The following is a 20806-nucleotide window of genomic DNA, read 5'->3' as shown; positions in this document are numbered from 1 at the left end:
TTACCTCAGTATAAAAGTGTTAGAAGTGCCAGTGCAACATATGTACCCTGCAGTGTTCTTAGGTCTTTCAGGGGACAGATTACTTGAGGCTGCTGCTTATGACTTACACCTGCATTCAAAGTGTGTATCCATGGAAATGAAGGGTAAAGGCACAATCACTAACATGTTGCATTTTATATCTGAAATGAGGGGTTAATAGAGTCAATGAGAGCTGCAAGTCTTACCACAAATCTTAGTTGAAAAAAAAAGGCATTTGCTCCAGAAGTATTAAAATAATAAATCACAACAGACATGTGCAAGGCAAATTCTAACTTGAATTAAATTGCCTGTTTGAAGACTATTGGTTATTAATAAGCTAAATTGTACAAGCACAAAAATATTTTTTTAACTTTTAATAAATTTAAAAGCCGTAACTCGTTTTTTCCTCACAAGAGGAAGAGTTGAGTTAAAATTTTGTAGATATATATGCAATTGATAGTTTTCAATTTCTTGTATTTCTCAGTATATATTTTCATGTTTCCATCTTTTCATTCTTATGTTCTGACTAGAGAAAAGGAAACTGAGGTCAGACCTCATTGGGGTCTCCACCTCCCTAATGAGGGGCAGCACAGATCCCTGTTCCCTCAGGTCCTATTGCTGACCACAGCATGAAGCTGTGTTGGGGGGGGGTTAGATTGAATATTAGGTACAGGTTCTTCCCCCTGAGGGTGGTCGGGCACTGAACAGGCTGCCCAGGGCAGTGGTCATGGCCCAAGGCTGCCAGAGCTCAAGCACCATTTGGACAACACTCTCAGGGACATGGTGGGATTATTGGGGTATCTGTGCAGAGCCAGGAGTTGGATCCTCATGTGTCCCTTCCAACTCAGCATATTCTAAACTTCTGTGATCTCTTCTCTTTCAAGATTAATTCAAGATTAACTTGATTCAAGATTCAGTTTAAGAACAGGCTGAAACTCAAGAAGTTGGTTCTATCCCCTGACCATCCTCTCCTGTCTTCACCCTCCTACCAACAGCAGCATTTTTGCAGGTTCAGGGTAAATAACAGTCCAGGTCTGACAAGACTGAAAACTATCCCCAAGCAAAAACATTTGGCTTGCTTTCACTGCAAGGGCCTGCAAAGGTCTGCCAGGACATATGTGAACACAGGAGCAAGCAAGCACGAATAACAGCACCACAGCTGAAGTACAGCAGCCACATAAGCAAGTTTGGAGATCAATGCATCAATTTTATGGGATGATTATGTCAGAGTTGCCAGTGTCTTTCCGTATTTGCAACTATGCGATCTGCCCTTGTGCTGGAGAGGAAGCAAACTCAGGAAGCCAACTCAGAAAGCCAAGCTGGCCAAAAACTAAACTCTATTTTGTCATCACGAGAGTCAGTTTTCAGCAATCCGAGCACAAGTTGCCACAGAAGAGAGATGAAAGAACTGCACACAATGGGTCAGAAAGGGACTGCAAAAGGTCTAGATTATACTTAGGATACTGTGCAACTGCACCCAAGGGGAAGCATTACCCCATCAGATTTGTTAGAATCACAGAATCATTTCAGTTGGAAAAGACCTTTTAGATCATTGAGTTCAGCCACACCAGCTATTTCACTCAGACTTACTGCTAAGTCACTCTATGAAAGCCTTATTATCAAGAAAAATGCGTTTCCAACTATTAATTTAAAAGAAAGTTAAGCTGCATAAATAAAACATCGTATTACAGCTATTTCAGAGAAAAAGGTTATTGTTTTAATATCCAGTTCAGGTCAATGCTGAATAGTACATATTCTGTTTTAGAACATTACAAAACAAAACTGGTAAGAACCTTTAAAAATCTATAGAATTACAGTTGCAAGAAAAATATTAATATTTTTGAATGTGGCTATGAAGGTTAACTAGGTTTTAAAGTTTTGTGATTTTTTTTTTTTAACAGTAAACAACCTGAGGAGAATCTTTCTCATTTACAGTTACCATAGATTTCAGGCTAATAGTAGCCTTTAATAATGTGTATTTTGAATTTACTTGTAAGAAAACCTGATGTCTGTAACTCAAGTAAGACTGCAATTTTCTTAAGAATATGTAGCTTGCAGCAAATAATATGGGTTTAAACTCAGCTATTGAATATAGGGTATTTTTTTCACTTATGGGATGTCACAATTCCATTAGTGTCAGAGTTTTCTACTCTCTGACCAGGTTACTTGAGATATTCCACACCTGGAGGGTTTAATGTTTAATATCAAGTTTACTTACTTGAATATATTTGCCATTCTATGGCTTTAGCAGTGACTCAGCCCTGTATGGAAATCACAACACAAGCACTATGCAGAGAAAGTGCAATATACAATTGGATCACAATACAAACATGATTCCCATTACCTGTCCCAATGTGCTGCATCATCACAGTGCTGGGAAGAATGTATGAAGCTGGGCTTATGTTCAGGATTTCTGAATTGGAACACAGAGAGCAGAAGTATCCAACTATAAGGCATCCAGAAATTTTGGACAATATCTGTAGCCTTTAAAGTCCACCTGAGCACAACTTCTATGCGCAAAATGAAGCCAAGCCTTAGGAAACTAGATTGTCAGCAGCCTTCAGGAAAGGTATAATTCATGCTGCCAGTAGTAAAATTTTACACTGTGAAACAATTACAAATGTTTGTTCATTCAGATTCCCCAGTCACCTAAACAAGACTAATGTTATTGCTAAGAAAGTCTGTCGTTTGTGCAATAGCCATGTTGCTCTTTTCATAAGCACTGCTCCCAGGACAGCAGGACTGTGGTTTTTCGGTTTGGTGCAGGTTTTTTGTTTGTTTTTAAAATCTTACTGCACTTAAAATAGGACTGATTAAATGTTTTACAATTCTAATGTTTTCAGCTTTCCAGATTTTCTTCCCTGTCAATGCAGCAATGGCAACATTTGTTCTTTGGCTTAAAAGATACAATACCAAATCTCCATCTAAACTGCAATGAATGGAGCTTGATTAATACTTAAGTAGAACAAACAAGTCCCCTCCTGGAGGGAGGGGAAAAGGAAGGAAACAAAAAAAATAGATGGGTGAACTTCGGAGCAAGTGGAAATGGAAACACCTAATCAGGTAGGCAAGGGAGACAGGAATGAGATGATGCAGTAGGATATGTTGAAGAAGAAACTGTAATCTAAGTGTAGGAGAGTTTACAAGCCCAATCAGGTGTCCAAGAACAGCACCAGATTTATCCATGTGTCCTTCACTAAAGACAAGTCTACCACAAGTTATATTTAGTAGGCAACATAAGGGCATTAAGTCAAAATTGGACTTCAGTTACCTTGACAGCTGAAAAATGGAATGAACTATTCACAAAATAAATTTCTGAATCAAAATTTTGAATCTAAAGCACAGCAATTTTGTAATTAGGAACAGTGTGAATTGAAAGAAGTTCAAATCCAAGAATGTTTTCAAGATACAATTCATATTATGACTTACAAAGAATTGTTTTTTGAATCTTAACCATCAGCAATAATTTCTTTTAATGCACCTAAACATTTTCTAACTAAACAGTATATTCCCACTAACTGAATCCAAATAAGTCAAACTATAACCCTAGTAAACTGTGTATAAATGAGAATTTGATAGTTACAATATGTTATTACTTGATTTTAATTTCTGGATAATACACTAATGAAATGATTCCTGAATGCTTACAAAGACAGAACCATATAAATAAAGAGCACGTACTGGCAAAATGCAGTTTAAGATGATAGTACATATATATACTGAATGCTTCAGGAAATGCACTAAGAACTTGTCTGAAGGGAAAAAAAAATTACCTGAACCACAACCATTTATTTTCTTATTATTAACAGACAAAGTGAAGGGTAATAAATGGTTTTCCTCTTAGAGCACCTTCTATGAGAGATCTCAATCACTAAACCTAATCAAAGCTTCTATAAAAACTGGAAGGATTAATATAGATTAAATAAGAGAAGTTTGAGTACTACGGCACAGAAGACCGACTTTCTAAGGTCACGTGCCAGAAGGCTGCTGTTACAAGTTACTATTCTATTTTGAGGATGGAAGCCAAGGCATTTCAATCCCAGGCTTCTTTAGACATACCAGTAACTATCCTCAGTCTCTCTTCCTGCTTCTCTATAGACTAGAAAAAAAAAGTAAAAAACTGCTTGAGTTGTGGACTACTGCCCTCAGAAATCTGGAAATATGAAAATTAAATCAGTTTGCCAGTGACCTTTATAGTCTTGCAAAACACTTGCAGCTATGTGTTTTGCTGATTATTTTGTGTCAAGACCTGGTCCCCATTTCCCTCACTGTGATTTGGATACCTACTCTGCTACAACCTAATTTAATTGTTATCCAACTTGTGCTGGAACACTGAAGCAATTATGTATTTTCACAATACATATAAAAGTCATCACCCAAACTTAAATAAAAAAAAAAAAAAAAATGGCACTGGATTCCTTCCCTCTCTTTAAATACTTCCCACTCACTAGAGAATTCAAGCAAAAATCTGTCCCACAGTGCACATTCCATCCTACTGGTATAGCCAGTGTTAGAAGCATTTCAGTTGTTTGGCACAGTGCATCACCAGGAATAATATCAAGTCAAACAGAGCTTGTTCATCAGGTGTTAAGATCTATTATTTCTGGGATACTCAGACGCTTTGTCAGAGTAGTATCCATACAATTACACTTAAAATTGCTTTGAGTGCTACTGGAAAATGGTCCTGAAGTGTGAACAACTTCTCACATATTCTACAGGTTTCCCATCTTGAGCAACACACAAGTCCTTAAAACCTAACTGATGAAAACAAGACACTTCCTTTACCACATAAATATTTCTTGATCTTTTTCTAATGTGATAGTCCATGACAACAATCCTCTTATTCAGTACTTCCAGAGGAAGATTTTCTCATAGCCAAAATGTTTTTTTTAATTACAGATTCAGCACGTTAAGTCAGTGAAGGTTTGCAAAAGATTTGCAAACAACTTTCAGCTGTATGGAAAATCTGCTGCAAAGTGCTTTCTACCTAGTTCTATGAAAGCTGCAGAACAAATGAACAAAATCACCTCCAACAACTTCTTGATCAACATTTATCACTACTGAGGCATCACCAAGAGAAAATAATATGTTTCCTACAGGGGACCATCATGCATTACAGAGAATTCACAGCTGGAAGTCAAGTACAAATTCAACCTGATAGAAATCTTGTGTTCTAAATACAATTATATTTTGGTAATCTGTAATTACCTTAAAAAAAAAGTTCTGATGGTGAAATACAAATGCAGGTGTAACACAGAATAAAGTGTCGAATTCCTCGCCCTTCACTCATGTTTATTTTGCTGTAGGTCAGATCTGTAGAGCTGAAACCAGTATAGTGAGGATGGGGAGGAAAATTCATAAAATTCCTCTAAAACAGGTGAAAACAATGAAGGAGCAATAAACTAAAATTGTACTTCCAACCAAAACTTATTTTGTAACAAAAAGACAGATCGATAGAACAGAGACAGACAATAATGAAAGACAAAGCAGACACTCCAGATGCAGCAGTCACAGATGTCAAAATAGATGCCTGCAATGACAACAGCTATAGTACAAGGACTTGACACTTATACTAATAATTTGCATAAACTTTCTTTATCCTTGCAGGAACGCAATCTCACAGTTATTTAGAAGCATCTATACTAGTAACATTAGCAGCATTTGGTTGAGGGATTCTGTCAAATGGTCGGGAGGAACCCATGAGTAACCACAATGTAACTTGCCATACCTTTTGTAGTGCAGCTAAAGCAGCAGAGAAAGACAAAGTAATATCTAGTTGTCATCAAAAGTAAACATAGCCCACAGAAATGTAAGTACGTAATTTAATCTTCTAATCAAATATTTAGCTTTCATCCATCTTTGAAAAAAGAAAGGTGAGGACACAAGTGAAAAGCAAACCAACTCCAGCTGTAAGAGGCAATCATATACAAGACAGTATCCTGCAGTGACAAAGCAAGGGAAAGCAGAGATACATATGGCTTTGCCCTTTATTACACTAATCATGACTGATATCAAAACTCAAGTGCACTAACAATCAGGGAAATATGTTTTAAGACAGTGCTCAGCTACCCTAAGGGTCTGCAGTGCTCTTCAGGTCTGTGTGAGAGGATGAGCCAACAGGACAGGACAGTGCAAACATGTTTGAAAGGGCCAAAAAAGCACAGCTACACAGACTACAGTCCTACTCTTCCAACAGTGCTCCAGAAAGGCTCTCAGGCTTGTACAGCAAGTACAGAACCCATTTCCTCTTCCAGTTTCACTTATTACACAGGCTAGAAGCAGAATTTCACCCGTAAACCAGAGAATCTTTAAAACACATAGCGGTCTGTATGAAAGACCACTGCCATTAGGTTGCCCTTGTTTATTTGGACAACTTACAGACAGATTCAATACAGGTAAGTCCAATACTTTAAAGCAAATTCGCTGCAGGGTGCCTTTTAAAGATGGAAATTATAAAGCTTTGGTACAGACATATAACTATGATACTCTGCCCTTAAATACGACAGGAAATGGTTAGAGACAACAGTTTAGTGCAAGCCCATTAGGACTAGTCAAATCTAATGAATTTTCATTCCCACACTGAGTGTAATACTATCACTAACTGATCCCACTAATTGTACTGACCCAACAGCTTAAAACAAGTCAAAAAACAGGTGACAAAAAACCACATTAATTGACCATCCACATCCCCCAGAAGTCACTCCGCCCAGAGAAAAGAAACACTTCCCCAGATTGCTCCTTTATTGTGCTGTCCTTTGTTATTATATTTTTCTTACACCTTTCAGTAAGATAGAGCATAAATAAACAACATTCATAGGTTTTCTCATATATCTTTTTCTGGCAGTGGTTACAGTGATTACACATAACAGGGAAAAGAGATCTTGGCAGCTGGGGGGTTTATTTCCTTCTGCCACACTTCCAGGTGTGCTATACAACTTCATTGAGAGCTTTGGCTCAGAATTCTAGCAAGCTTGTGTTTACTTGTTTACTATGCTCATTTAGAGATTCACTTGATTTGGGGTTAGTGTCACTTTGTTAAGAAACTTTCATTGATTTCTCTCCCTATTCTGCTTGTCAGTATCCCAAACCACTCATTCACTACCTACAGATTTTTGATTTCCTCAGTTGAAGGGTAAATCTTTCATTATGAAGGGATCAGAAGAAAAAGTCAGCAGTTTCCAGTAGCTGAGCTCTTTTTATTATTTTCTCTACAATTCCAAAATAAGCTTCCAGACAACTGCTGAAATGGATGTTTTCCCTCAGGCTGGAGACCCACGAGAGTGGCTGGCCTCAAGCTTGTGGACTGGTGTGACATGGCTCTTGCTCAGTCATTTGTGAAAAGCCCATCAGCAAGGATGTGCTCTGCATGAACTACATAAATAGAAATACAATGTATGCATACATGATGTTATTTGCTTTGCAAATGAAATTATGTATTCCTAGGTATAATACTTCTGTTAGTGATACTTTCTCAAGATGCAGTGGGGACCTGGACAGATGCCAGAAAAAGTCTAACAAGGAAATGTATATGTATGTACATATTATATACATATTTACCTAAACCCATATATATATATGTATGAAAGCACTTTATTATCTCACAAATCCTACTCAAACCTTTAAATTACTTATGGGGGTAAATACTACAAGAGTTCAAGACTATTGGTCACAGGCACATCATTTCCCTGTTTACAGCAGTTGCCTAGATGCTAGCACAGATATTGCATTGTAGTGAAACCAACAAAAAGGGGTATTCACAGATACAGCTCATTGCCTTTTGTCAGAGAAAGCAAAGCAACAGTATAGAAACTATTTATCATTCTGCTGGGAAGGGGGGGAAACCTAAAAATAAATACTGTATTTTGCTACACTTAGTCAGCTAGTTTTTAGCAACCTGATCACATCCAAGAAATTCTAACTCTTGCAGAAAAATACAAGTGATGAAAAAAACCAGTTAATTTTACTCTAACATCAAGTACAAATAATCTTATATAATAAGTACCAGAGGTATTATTCAGAATATTCATTTATTTCAAAGTTCACTGATTATGTGTAGAATAGACACTATTCTACTACCAGATTTCATGGCACAGCAGCTTGTACAAGTCTAGATGCTCTGCATGCAATAGATACTCACTTTCTTCTATATATAATCAGCTGTGCAGAAGAGATAATTAAGTGGTATCCTGGCCCACCCATATTAGACCTCCTCCTTCTGGATAAAACATGTGCCTAAGGCACGAATGGGTTCCCACCCTTATCACATCAGAAGTACATACTAAATCATATATTTAACAGATTATCTACTGGTTAAAAACAGGTCCAACCACGGGACTTCCTGCTGGAGAAGTAACCCATCAAACTATCTTTTGGGAACCTTAGTCAGTGGTCCTCCTTAGGGAGAGGATCCCTTCAGGCAAAACTTCCTTGTCTTGGCAGCTGTCAGAGGTCAATCAATGGCACCGTTTCAGGTTTTGGTAAAACAGAAGAGCTTTGACTTCAAAGTGACTGCTCAACAGAGTACCCTGAAGGAGTACAGTCACTTGCTGCAGCTCTCTTCAGCACAGTCTAGGAGGGAAAGGATGATTCCATTTATGTGGAATGAGCCTGGAAACATGCAAGTGTTCCTCAGTTGAAAGGAACAGTCAGGTGTATTCCATCCCCGTGAAAAGTTCCCCATAATTCGTATGGGCACATGGGCAGTACTGAATTTCTACATCAGTAGTAGGCTCTAGGGGATTATCCCACAAGTCAGAGATTTCCTCCTGGCTACTTTTATTTAGGAGTGCTTACAGCAGCCCAGCAGCTTCCAAGTGCCACAGCAGATTACTATGATAAGAAAAAACCCCCACCCTTTATGTTTCATATGGATTGCAGCTCTATTATTTAGAGAGACAGGTATAAAGGTATTTGTATCTATACCTGGAGAGAAGTGAATTCCAGAGACTGGAATTCCAGGATCATAAAAGCTTGGTACCAACAAATTTAGACTGAACAATTTGGAAAGACAAAAAAGCAGAAACACTGAGATAAAGCTTAAGTCGCACAGGTCTTTTGTCAAAAATTATACTCAGTCACTGTTGCTTAAGTCTCAGTCTTAGTTGCTTAAGGAAAATTATATATCTAAGACATCCATCTAACTCTAATGGCTGCCAGACATTTATTTCCTTTCCTAGCAAAAATAAAACACAGGTTTACAATAAACTTACTTTTTCCCAGTAATTATTTATTAGACTTGTCACCACCTTCCCACCACCTTCAAGGACTTTGAGTTCTCTGTATCACACCACCTCGAAGGAAATGCTCACAGAAAATAAAATTGGAAAGAACTTTGAAAGGCTATTCTGTTAGTCTTTGTCCATGATTTCTTGGGTACTTCACTGCTTCCTCAAACTGACTGAAATACCTTCTTCAGAATCCCGAAGAAATTAGTACAAGTTCAGCAGGAAAAGACCATATATGGAAATCTAAATGTCTAGGTTCACAGACATGTTGTACAGTGCACACATCACATTTTCCTTAGCCTTCAGTGTAACAAAACAAGATTGTTAACAAATTTGGGTGTGTGTTTCTCTTCACTGCATTAAACAAATAAGCATTGTATTTCACAAAACACACCTTGTTCCTAACCTCACAGGAAAGCTCTTATGTTTATGTGCTTTAATAGTCCTAAGTCAATGTAATTTACACCAACCTGCAGGATGCTCCTGTATTATTTTATTAGGCTAATAGACATTAATGAGACACTGTCTCCCTGACACAATATCCAGATGCTAGGGAATCACATTAGCAAATTTTGTAAATCTGACTGCCTCTGAGCCAGGCACTAGCAATAGGAAACACAAACAGTAAATAGAGTTAAGTAACTGTGAATGTGATGTGCTTTTACACTTCAGGAGTGAATGCAGAGTGAATTACTGAATTTACTAAATTACCTCCAAGTTTGTATGTGTTTTGGTTCAACTGTAACAGCAATTTTTCTTCTGACCAGGTGATTATGGCTAATTTATTTCTGCTTATCGGATAACAGTAACAACTAAGTAGCCTGTGCAGTGTGAGATATTTATGACTCTAACATAAGGACACAATATAAAGAGAGGCCTGGTATGACAAGAGACACTTTGAGAAGCAGAGATGCAAGACTGGATAATAATATACTGTACAGGCATGGGATAGTAGTAGAACTCCCTCCCTACTATGTATCAGTATCCTGCTTGTTAAAACATATGACAAAGTTTAATTAGTCACCAAGAAGCCTGGCCTACTAAACAATTTCTTTCTAGGTAATGTTCAGTGACAGTTATACCATTCAGCAATAAATAATCAACTCGATAGCAACTGTGTAACAGTTACATTAATCTCCTTATCTAGAGATCTTCTGCTTGTGTCCTCCCTGTTCGCAGCTGAGCAACACCTTATTCCCAAGAATGGCTTGGCTTAAGTCAATAAGCCAGAAGATGTACAACACTCAAGTGCTGAAGGATAACAAATTAGAGCTTGGATGCTTTCAGATACTATAGACTCTTAACCGGACCGGAAACTAGAGTAATTACTTTGGCTCAAGAAATACAAAGAAGCACTAGACCACCAGGTGAGCAAAAACAGTATTGACTAAATCCTACCAGTTTTATTGCCTATTTACTTACTGACCAAACCATTTCTGGTATGCAGTACTTTTCATATTTTCATAGAATCACAGAATGGCCTGGGTTGGAAGGGACCTTAAAGCTCACCTCATTCCAAGCCCCTGCCATGGGCAGGGGCACCTTCCACTATCCCAGGTTGCTCCAAGCCCTGTCCAAACCTGGCCTTGAACACTTCCAGGGATGGGGCAGCCACAGCTTCTCTGGGCAACCTGTGCCAACATCTAATCACCCTCATGGTAAAAAAAATTCTTCCTTATGTCCAAATTAAACCCTCTTTCAGTTAAAAACCATTGCCCCTTGTCTCACCAATAGAAGCCTCGGTTAAAAAAAAAACAACACTCCACCTTTCTTATAAACCCCCTTATATATGGAAAAGTTGCAGTAAGGTCTCCATAGAGCCTTCTCTTCTCCAGGCTGAACAATCCCAACTCTTTCAGCCTTTCCTCATAGAAAGGGTGCTCCAGCCCTCTAATCATCTTCATGGCCCCCCTCTGGACCTGCTTCAACAGATCTGTGTCTTTCTTGTGTTGGGAATGCCGGAAACAGATGCAGTACCTTCAGGTGGGGTCTCACCAGAGTGGAGTGAAGAGGCAGAATTACCTCCCTCAACCTGCTGTCACAACTCTTTCGATGACCAGGACACAACTGGTTTTCTGGGCTCAAGTGCACATTGCCAGGTCATGCCCAATTTTTCATTCATCAGTAACCCCATGCCCTTCTCTGCAGGGCTGCTCTCAAACATTCAGCCCCCACCTTGTGCTGATAGTGGGGATTGCCCTGACCAAGGTGTAGGACCTTGCACTTGGCTTTGCTTGTCTTCAAGAAGCTTGAAGGTCCTCAAACCTGTCATGGCCCCCCTGTATGGCATCTCTTCCTTTTGGAATATCAACTGCACCACTCACCTTGGTGTCATCTGCAAACTTGCTGAGGGTACACTTGATCCCTCTGTCTATTTTGTTGATACTAAATAGCAGTGGTTTCAGGACAAACACCACTCATTACCAGTTTCCACTGGGACACTGAACAATTTACTTTAACTCTTGGGACAAGGATGTTGTGGAGGACCTTACCACAGAACCAGGCAAAAGATGAAGTAGCATGCTAAGAGAGGAAGTTTTCACTCAAAGAGACCTATCTGCAATAAAAAACAACAGGGAACATACTACAAAGTGCTGCTTTTAAAATTCTCTCTCTGTTTTTGTCCCCAGGCCCCTACATTAATTCCGCAGTGATTTGTTTTATGCAAAACTAGGATGTTAGCAAAATCTGGCATGGCTGAAGCTCTGTACCTAGGTTCAGCAGATGTGCTTAAAGAGTAAATGATTTATCCCACCTAAAACATGCTCTGCAAAGCCTAAATAAAGCGGACCAAATTTACATCAGAGGAAGAAAGGTTTAAGCCACCCAAATGTAAAGGTGAGTTTCACCTACTTCCACCACTTCTGAGTATATTAAAATGTTAATAAAGTGTTAAATTGAGTTTCATTTTTAATATGAGCATACCCCACTCATATGAAATCCAAACCTCAGAAGGCAAAATGAACTACATACCATGACACACAAGGATTTACCAGCAGGAGCTAAGGAGGCTTTATCTGCAGTAGTGTCACAGCCAATTGCTTCCACATCATATGACACTGCTGTGGCTAAATAGCCCATTTTCCTTAAATCCAGGATGTCCTTCCTGCATGGTACATATGTGTAAATGGAGAAAATTAAGAAAGGCAAATGCAGGCCAAATGACAAGAAATACCATCTTGACAGAAAACTTCATAGTTCCTCAAAAGCTCTCCCAAGGGAAACAGAAGAACTTTCCCAGCTTGGGAACATAAACAGGTAGAATTCTTCTTAGGAGAAACTTGACATGCTCACTTCATAGCAGTAACTAGGAATGACAATTATAGACTCAAGTTTTGATTGCACTCATTACTGGCAAAAGAAATCATAGGTAAGTAGTTCTTCTTAAAGAGTATCTAAGTATGCAGATATAAAAAAGCTAGATGCATTTCAGTTGGGAGTAATAAAACTGGGCACTTCATATACTTCTCAGTGTTTCTTAAAACAGCAATAAAGTTTTTTTTTAAGATGTCATCATCCATCTGGCCTTCAGCGTGCATTTGTAAAGTAACAACTGAACTGCAGTTCACTGCTACAGGAAATTCCTTATTGTACAATCACTGCTGAGAGTCTGATTCTGCGATGAAGTAAAAAATAATTTTACCATAGATTTCAACAGTCACATGACAGCACTTAATACTGCGGTCACATGAAAGCAAAGTACTACTTTGGTTAAAAAATAAAGATCCCACCTGTCAACCACAGACTTGACTCATCTATTCTAAAGAATCAGACTGATGACACAAGTTAAAAGACCAAAACTTTGAGAAGAATTTGCCTTTGTCATTTATAAATGCTGAAACTTTGAGGAATCCTTGAGATTCCAAGAAGAGTAGTTTAGGACATCTATAGCTCTGAAAAATATACCTGCAGGCTAAAAAATAACCTGTTACTGGCAAAGACAACAAAGTCAAGAGAATAACTATTACAGCAAGCTAATTTGAAAGGAAAATCATATTATATATGCTCAATTTGAAAATGCTGCACTTTCCGTTTTGTAAATCTTTAACATTACATGATCTAACGGGGGAAAGAACCTTGCTTCCCAACACAAGACTAGAGCAATTGCTTAAGATTTCTGCAAATGTAGTAACATGATACACGCTACCACTAGCAAAATCCACACATGCAAATGAGATAAAAGGAAGCAAACACACTCATGAAACAGCTCAAGGAGCAAAAATTCTAGTCAGAATAATTCTTCAAAACATTGCCCTCCTCCCTGAAGTTGAAAAAAAAAGAATGACCCTTTCTTACCCTTGTAACATGCTTTGAAAATGAAGTTTAAAAATTATTTTATTATGACAATACAACACTTGGTATCTCCTGTCATGACTTTCTTAACAGAGTAAGGAAGTAAGGAAGCATACGTAGCACTTACTGAACTCTATTCAAAAGGTGTTTTCCCCTTCCTGAATACTGTGTTCCTGCTCTTCTTTCAGAATAATACTTCCACACCTCTTTCTACCATCAGTGCTGAATATCTATGGTCCTAGGCCTGCTCTCTCTCTGCAGTAACCTGCAAAACCATTTGAATTCCATAGGAGTAGAAATACGTTCTCTCATAAGTTAAATGATTCCAGACTCACCAATTTATTTTCACCTTTGAAACACTTTCTCTGTGGCTTGTTTTCCCTCCCCATTTTCTTTTTCTGAAGGAAGACAAGCCATGGATTTTGCTTTAGTCAGATCAACGTTCAGACCATGGCAATGAATTAGAAAACAGGGTTTTCCGAGGTGTAAACCACAGCTCGCCTGTGGTACGGAGGCAAAGGCTTTACCAAGCCGTGTTTAGCCATTTGTGTAACTCGGCCCATTGCAGGAGGCCTTCAGGGCTCCCGGAGCTGCAGCCTTGTTTTAAGGCGGCTTGCTCATTTTGCACGTTTGTTTTGCCATGGAAATCTCGCGCACACTGGAAGAGGAAATCGATTTTGTAGCAACACCTTCAAACAGGCTAAGAGGCTTTGCAAACGCCGTGTCCCCCGTCGCAAATACATCACAAGGAGCAGTTAAAGCCCGACACCCAAACCAAGTTCTGCCCCCGGTGACCTTCCCGGGCGTCGGCTGGCAGGACCAGCCAGGGCGCTGCCCCCGGGAGCTGCCGCTGCCCGCACCCCAAACACCAGCAGCACGCAGGTACCAGAGACCCACGGGCTCCGCCTCCGGCCCGGCGGCTCCGGCACAGCCCGCGGCCCCCGGCCCCGCACATCGCCCCGCGCACCCCGCGGCCCGCTCCGGCACCTGCCGCCCGGCCCCGGCTCCGCTCCGCCCCAGTACGGGGACAAAGCGGCCACAACGCACCTGTTCCCGCGGCGGGGGCGGCGGCAGAGGCTCCAGCCCTGCCCGCCCCCATCCCTACACCCACCGGATCCCTCCCCGAACCGACCGTCCTGCCTGCTCCGGGCCAGGTGAGGTGCTGCGGCGTCCCGGGGGCTCCCTCCGACACGGGGGACTCTGCGCCCCCCGCATTCGCCAAGGGAAACAAACTCCGGCCGGCTCTGGCCGCCGCTGCCCGCCGGGCGGATCCGCGCTGTAAACAGGCCGGAGGGCGGCACAGGCGCCGGCCGCCCTCGCCCCAGCACCGGCGCTCGCCCAGCACCGGCGCTCGCCCCGCCGTGCCCCGCGCTCACCGTAGAGATGAGCGGAGGCTTCGCCCTTCCTCGCCATCGTCTCCCGGTGCCCTCCGCGCCGGCACCGCCGGGGTACAGCCAGGGGCCCGGCGCCTCCGCCCGCCGCTCAGCGCGTTCTTTGTTGCCGTGAAGGCATGAGAGGCGGCGGCGGCCGGGCAGCCTCCCGCTCCACTCGGCTCCGCTCCGCCCCGCTCCGCCGCGGCCGCCCGCAGCACCGCCCGCACCCACCCTCCCGTCCCGCCGGCTCCGCCGCGACGCCTGCGCCGACCCGCGGGGGCGGTGCCGGTGCCCGGGCCGCGGGGAGGGGGGCGGGCGAGGGGCGCCGGGACGGGCCGCGCCTCGCCAACTTCGCCTGGGCCCGGCGGCAACTTCGGCATCCGGCGGGGCTGTACCTGGCGGGCCGGTGTCCATCCTCCCGCACCAACTGCCGGTGTCCGCAGCCGGGTGCGCTGCCCGCCTGTGCCCGTCCCCTGCGCAGAGCCCGGAGGTGTTGCCGCTGGTGGAAAGCGGCCGGCCGGCCCTGGGGCCGCTTGTCGTCCTCCTGGGCCCCGCCGGGAAGCGCCTCCCTTGGCGGAGCTGTCCGTGCCGCCCGTGCTGAGCGCCGGGCGGGCAGCGGCCTCGTGCCCGGGCGACCAGTTGCACGGCCCCCGGGGCTGGGGAAGGGCGAAGCGCTCGGGTGTGACCACCGACAGCCGCGCGTCTGCCTCCCGACGGGGGGAAACGTGTTGTTTCGGGCTGGGGGCATTTTCATGACTCAGTCAGAAAACAGTTTCAGTCCTGTCAAATACAGATTTCTGGTCGTAAACTTTCCTTCAGTTGACATCCACCTCCCTTTGTTTTATCTGAGTGGGGTAATAGCCACTTAGGAGCAATTAGTCTGATTGCTGAGTTTCTTTTACAGTTTTGACAGCACAAATCATTACTACAGCAAAGGACACTGTATTCAGATGTCACGTTGCCATTAGTCTGTTGTCACTAAGTAAAACACAGGTAACATTTTGTATTATTATTATAACATATTGTAACATATTGTATTATTACACATAACAGTGTTCTGAAATGACAGAGGTGCACCTCTAGGCCATCATTTACATTTTCAGATATGAGCAGTTTGAGACAAAGTTACTTTCCAAGGCTTGCAAATAAAGGTACTCTTTCAAAAGTTGGCTTAAGACCCTCAAAAGCACATGATTCTTTCATTTATGAGTAAATTAACGTCCACAAACCATGGGGGTTGCTGCTATGCTTGTATCGAAAAGTAAACCAATCATATATGCATTGGTGAGGGTATGTGCCTCCTACAAAGTCAGTATATCATCAGGTCTTGCAGTGCTCACTGCCTTGGCTAATTACAAAAAAACTAAATCAGGCATATGTAGCACTTTATCCATCCTTCCAGAGGTCTCAGTCCAGGCCAATTGCTCTAATAATTACTGAATTTCACATCTGCAGTTTCATCTGCTAGTAAAGGAAGTACTCTTCTTCCCCCTCCTCCTCCTTAAATTGTGAGAGTTTATACTTTGAAATAGAATTTTTTTATATATTTTAAAATGAGTACTTGCTTCATCCAGTCATCCCACTTCATCAGAATATTACCTGGGCAGAGATTTATGATTCTGTGCACTGCTGGTAGTTTGCAAATTTAACGAGAGTTCTTTCTTAACCTAGTCCCCCTATCCTCTTAAGCCACATACTTAGCCTAGCTACCTAAGATGTGTGTTTCCACCTCGTGGAAAATGGATGACACACTTCACTATCTAAGAAGAAATCCTAATTTCATCTCAGTGATGATGATGAGGAGAACAATTCAGACAATCTCACCTATAGAAGAAAGAACTTCTTGTGTCTAAGACTGAGTCAAACATGAGAAAAGCAGCATAGGACAGCTTTGTAAGAAGGAAGGAGGTTTGTTAATGCCTTCTGGCTCATTCAGATAAGGCACAGCAACCTAAAGGCAGCAGGGCATGACCAGAGTTGCTAGTCAGAGCTGATGTAGCATTCTCAGGGAAGCTTCAGTATTGTTCTACAGCTCCATGTTCTTCTGTTCTCCTTGTGCAGAGGGATGTATCTATACATAGCCTACGGTCAAGAATAAACATTGGAATCTCAACAGTAAAAAAAACATAGGTAATAGAGTTAGTATAGCCTGTTCTACAAATAAATATATCAGATATCAAAGATATCACATACTAGATATACAATATATACATTATATGTAATACACAGCATATACAATGACTTAATTGTGTCTATATTATTGTGCGTATATTATACAGTCTATATATTATAGTATTTATATTATTTATTATATATTGTATTTAACTTATGTTATATTTAACATATATGCTCTCTATATATCCTAAAGCATATGTTGTATTTAACAGAAGATAGATTGAAATAGATAGATAGATAGACAGATGGACAGATGATAGAGAGAGAGATAGAGAGATGTAGGGCTATGACTAACAACCGGAGATAAGGTTTTGCTTACACAGCACTTCCAAGTTCTGGCAACAAAAAAATACTCACATGCACTCTAGCAAAGTTTTTTTTTTTCTTTCTTTCTTTTCACTAGGCTTTATAGAACAACATAAAATTATTATTAACAATAAGAAGTTAATGTAGAATTCTGCAGGAGAGGAAGTAACTTTTGACTTGGTTCTAACTACCAGAACCAAGGAATAACTTAAAAATCCACTAAACTAAAATAGAAAACTTGCTAAAAAGAATACAGAAGGTTAGACTAGTGCTAAAAACTACAAAACAGTTATTCAGATACATAGAAGGTTATGTAAGGAGACCACTTTCAGAGACAGCCCATCATCTTTGTATATTCATGTTTCTCAGAAGGGCCTGAGAAATGGCAAAAGGAAGTCAGCATGACTATATAGAATGAAAAGGACAGTAGCTACAAACAAGGAGGAATATTTTGATAGATTAAAGTTGTGTTCAAATTAGTAAATTATAAAGGATCACAAACTTTGGCAGGTTAAGTGTGAAAGCACAGGAAGGCAGACCAAAAAAGAGTTTAAGCATTAATTTGCAAAAAGTGTAGATGCTAAAAAGAATTCCTTTCTTTTAAAGGCCAAGAGGAGGAAGAGAATATGTAGAGCCAGTATTTTCTTTAAGCCTCGTATGCATATATAGACTTGAAGGTGATAAACATTTTCAACATTTTTGAAAAGACTTCTGATGAAAATCCAGAAAACTGCAGATCCATTGGAGACCCCCCAAGGAGTTGGCAGACACAAAAATGATCACAGCTGATCTTCAGGTTATTTGGATTTCTGAAAACATTCCAGAAGGTTCCTCATCAAAAAGTTTTGAATAAAATAAGCCACCATAGAGGGAAAAGAAAAAGTCCTTTTATGGCTAAAAAATGTCAGAGGGTGTTAGGAGGGTCTGTCACTTCTTGCAGCTCCAGGACCCCTCCTGCCCAGCTGCTGGAGCCCAGGGATGCTGGAGCTGGGGATGCAGGGTCCCTGCCCAGGCAGGGGGACAGGGCTGCCACCTTCCCATGTGCAGGCCCAGCCAGTCGTGCAGCTGAGCACATGTCCTAGAGACACACACAGGGGACACTGACTCAACCACGCGCAGTGCCAGTGACAAGGCACCTACAACAGCACCTCCACACAGACCCACCCTCAGCTCCAGAACAGAGCACAGGCAGCCACATCCTCTCCTCCCCTTGTGCTGGCAGAGACAAAAGGTGACTAGTGCAGGCACATGCACGAGACTCCTTGGATGCCCAAGCACATGCACATTTGCCCAGCAAACCTGCCCAGATCCCAGCCTCTTCCCTGCCTCAGGAGTGCCGACTTCCTGGCTGGTCCAGCTTGATGCTTGCTGCATCACCCCACAGGCCCTCCACACTCTAGAGCACCACAGAAAATTCAAGTTGCTTTTCATTTCTAAAAGGAAGGTTCATTAACAAATGGTAAAGTACTGTTCATTGTTAGCAATTTAAAAAAAAACCCTGTAAACCAGTCATAATTAGTAATAAAACCTAGAATACAGATGCTAACTTTAAGGGATGAGCCTTCTGGTTCCAGCCAGGACAGTGTTAATGTTTGCAGTAGCCAAGAGGGCCATGACCACTGCGGTGGGGGGAAGGGGGAAATGAGGTTCAGGGGTTTCTTCTGGTTGGGATGGTGTGGCTGGATCAGGTCTGGGTCTTTGGTGAGCACTTGCATGTGAATCACTCTCCTCTTTCTTGTACACTTTTGTCATTAATATTGTTGCTGTTTGTTTTCTTATGTCATTGCTGTTTCCAGTAAATTGTTCTTATCTCAGTCCAAGATCTTTACCTTTTGTGCCTCCAATTCTCCTCTCCATCCACAGGGGAAGGGGAAGGGAGAGGAGGGAGTGGTGCATGGTTTCGGTGGGAGAGTAGCATTCCTAAACCATGACAATGAGATGCACTTTGTAATGTAATAATCTTACTGTGTTTACTTGCTGATTTATACACATCAGCAATAAGCAACATGCATTCTGCTGGTTAGTATATAAGAGAGTCTTCTAGGTTAATAAAGCAATAAACTGTGCAGTATACAATTTTTACTGTAGTAAAAGTGATCAGAGGAATACTAAATAAGAAATGTGACACAGTGGTAAGTGTTTGAGAAAATAAAAAAGAAAGACAGATGCTGTATTTCTTGCTGCTGTGAAAAATGCCAAAAATTCTAAATACACCTTACAGAAACTTCTATCTATTGTCACTCCTTATGTAAATAATTTTGAACCTCACAGTTCAACTGGTTTAGGCTTTGACAGATAACCTTGCCATCTTTCATACCCCTCTGTTCCTAAAATCTTAGTAGACATGGACCACCTGGGCTTTGAATTTTCCTCTCCAGACTGGCTTGGTGAAAATTATGTTGACAACACATTGCCAAAAGGTTCTCATTCATTTATCCAAGGAGATGTAAAGAGAGGCAGTGAGAAAATAGTTTGAAGGAGTGGGGGAAGGTGAGCAAGGGTGTAGCTTCATAAGTGCAAGCTGTGTTAAACAGTGACCTTAATGAGCAGCTGGTTCTTGTACCTTACCCCAGATGCTCCTGTAATTTAGCAGAGGTGTCCCTGAATACCTTTGTCTTGGCTCCATGCATTCTTTCCTTCCTTTTTCTGGAACTTCCATTCTTTAATCTCTACAACACTGCAAGAGATCACAGATAGTTAAGTGGCTTTTTAATATGAAAGCTTGCTTCCAGAAAGTACAGACATCTGTCTTCAGGGGCAAGTAGCAAATTTCATATGCAAAGATGCTTCTAGTGTAAGGTAAACCTTGAAAATGGCAAATGTTACCGTGTATTCCTGACTCAATTTCCTCAACTGGACAGTTTCAGACAACAACCTTCCCAGACTCTGTCTACATGAGCAGTTCAGTTCAGATCAGGAGTGTAGTTCTGAGGTGAGTTTCCCAATTGTCCCCACTTAGTGTGCCTCACTGGATTCACAGAGATATTTCAAAGCACATGAATTGATTTTTGGATTAAATTTACTGGAAGACATGCTCTAGGAGGAGTGCATCCAATGTGTTCCAACCACTTAATAGGGGGCACTCTGTCAAGCCTGAAGTAAAACCCCTTAAAATGTTTATCAGGTCTATACAACCATTTCACTCTATAAACCAACAGTATTTCATTACTTCCTGATGTCACCATTCCCTCAGCGTACTGATTTATTCAGTCTCCCTGCCTTAGGGATGTCCTCAACTCCATTCCAAGCTGTCTCTTCACCTCAGTGCAAAAAAGAGCTTATTTACCTACTAAAGGGCTATGGATCCTAATCTCAAAGGCATCTAGAAATAATATCTAATTTCTGAGCACTGTAGTATTTAAATCACTTCCTGCAGCTAGTAAATACGCTTAGTGTATAACATCCTTATCAGCCAGC

General features: G+C 41.4%; 1 protein-coding gene across 4 annotated transcripts in view; it reads right to left on the bottom strand.

Annotated features, from left to right (window-relative positions):
- Positions 1 to 20806, bottom strand: part of SLC44A5 (solute carrier family 44 member 5) — a 68827-nt gene that overhangs the window by 47753 nt on the left and 268 nt on the right. For 2 of the 4 annotated variants that reach the window (XM_064664851.1, XM_064664850.1), the window contains exon 2: positions 19958 to 20066. In XM_064664851.1, coding sequence (XP_064520921.1) covers positions 19958 to 20048 — 91 coding nt within the window. In that variant the 5' untranslated portion in view covers positions 20049 to 20066. Of the gene's footprint in view, positions 1 to 14911; positions 15136 to 15303; positions 15582 to 19957; positions 20067 to 20806 lie in introns of those variants that run through there. The other 2 variants (XM_064664853.1, XM_064664852.1) reach the window with 2 other exon arrangements.

The sequence above is a fragment of the Pseudopipra pipra genome, chromosome 9 (assembly GCF_036250125.1).
Source record: "Pseudopipra pipra isolate bDixPip1 chromosome 9, bDixPip1.hap1, whole genome shotgun sequence".
Lineage (NCBI taxonomy): Eukaryota > Metazoa > Chordata > Aves > Passeriformes > Pipridae > Pseudopipra > Pseudopipra pipra.
This window is presented reverse-complemented; position numbering and strand designations above follow the sequence as displayed.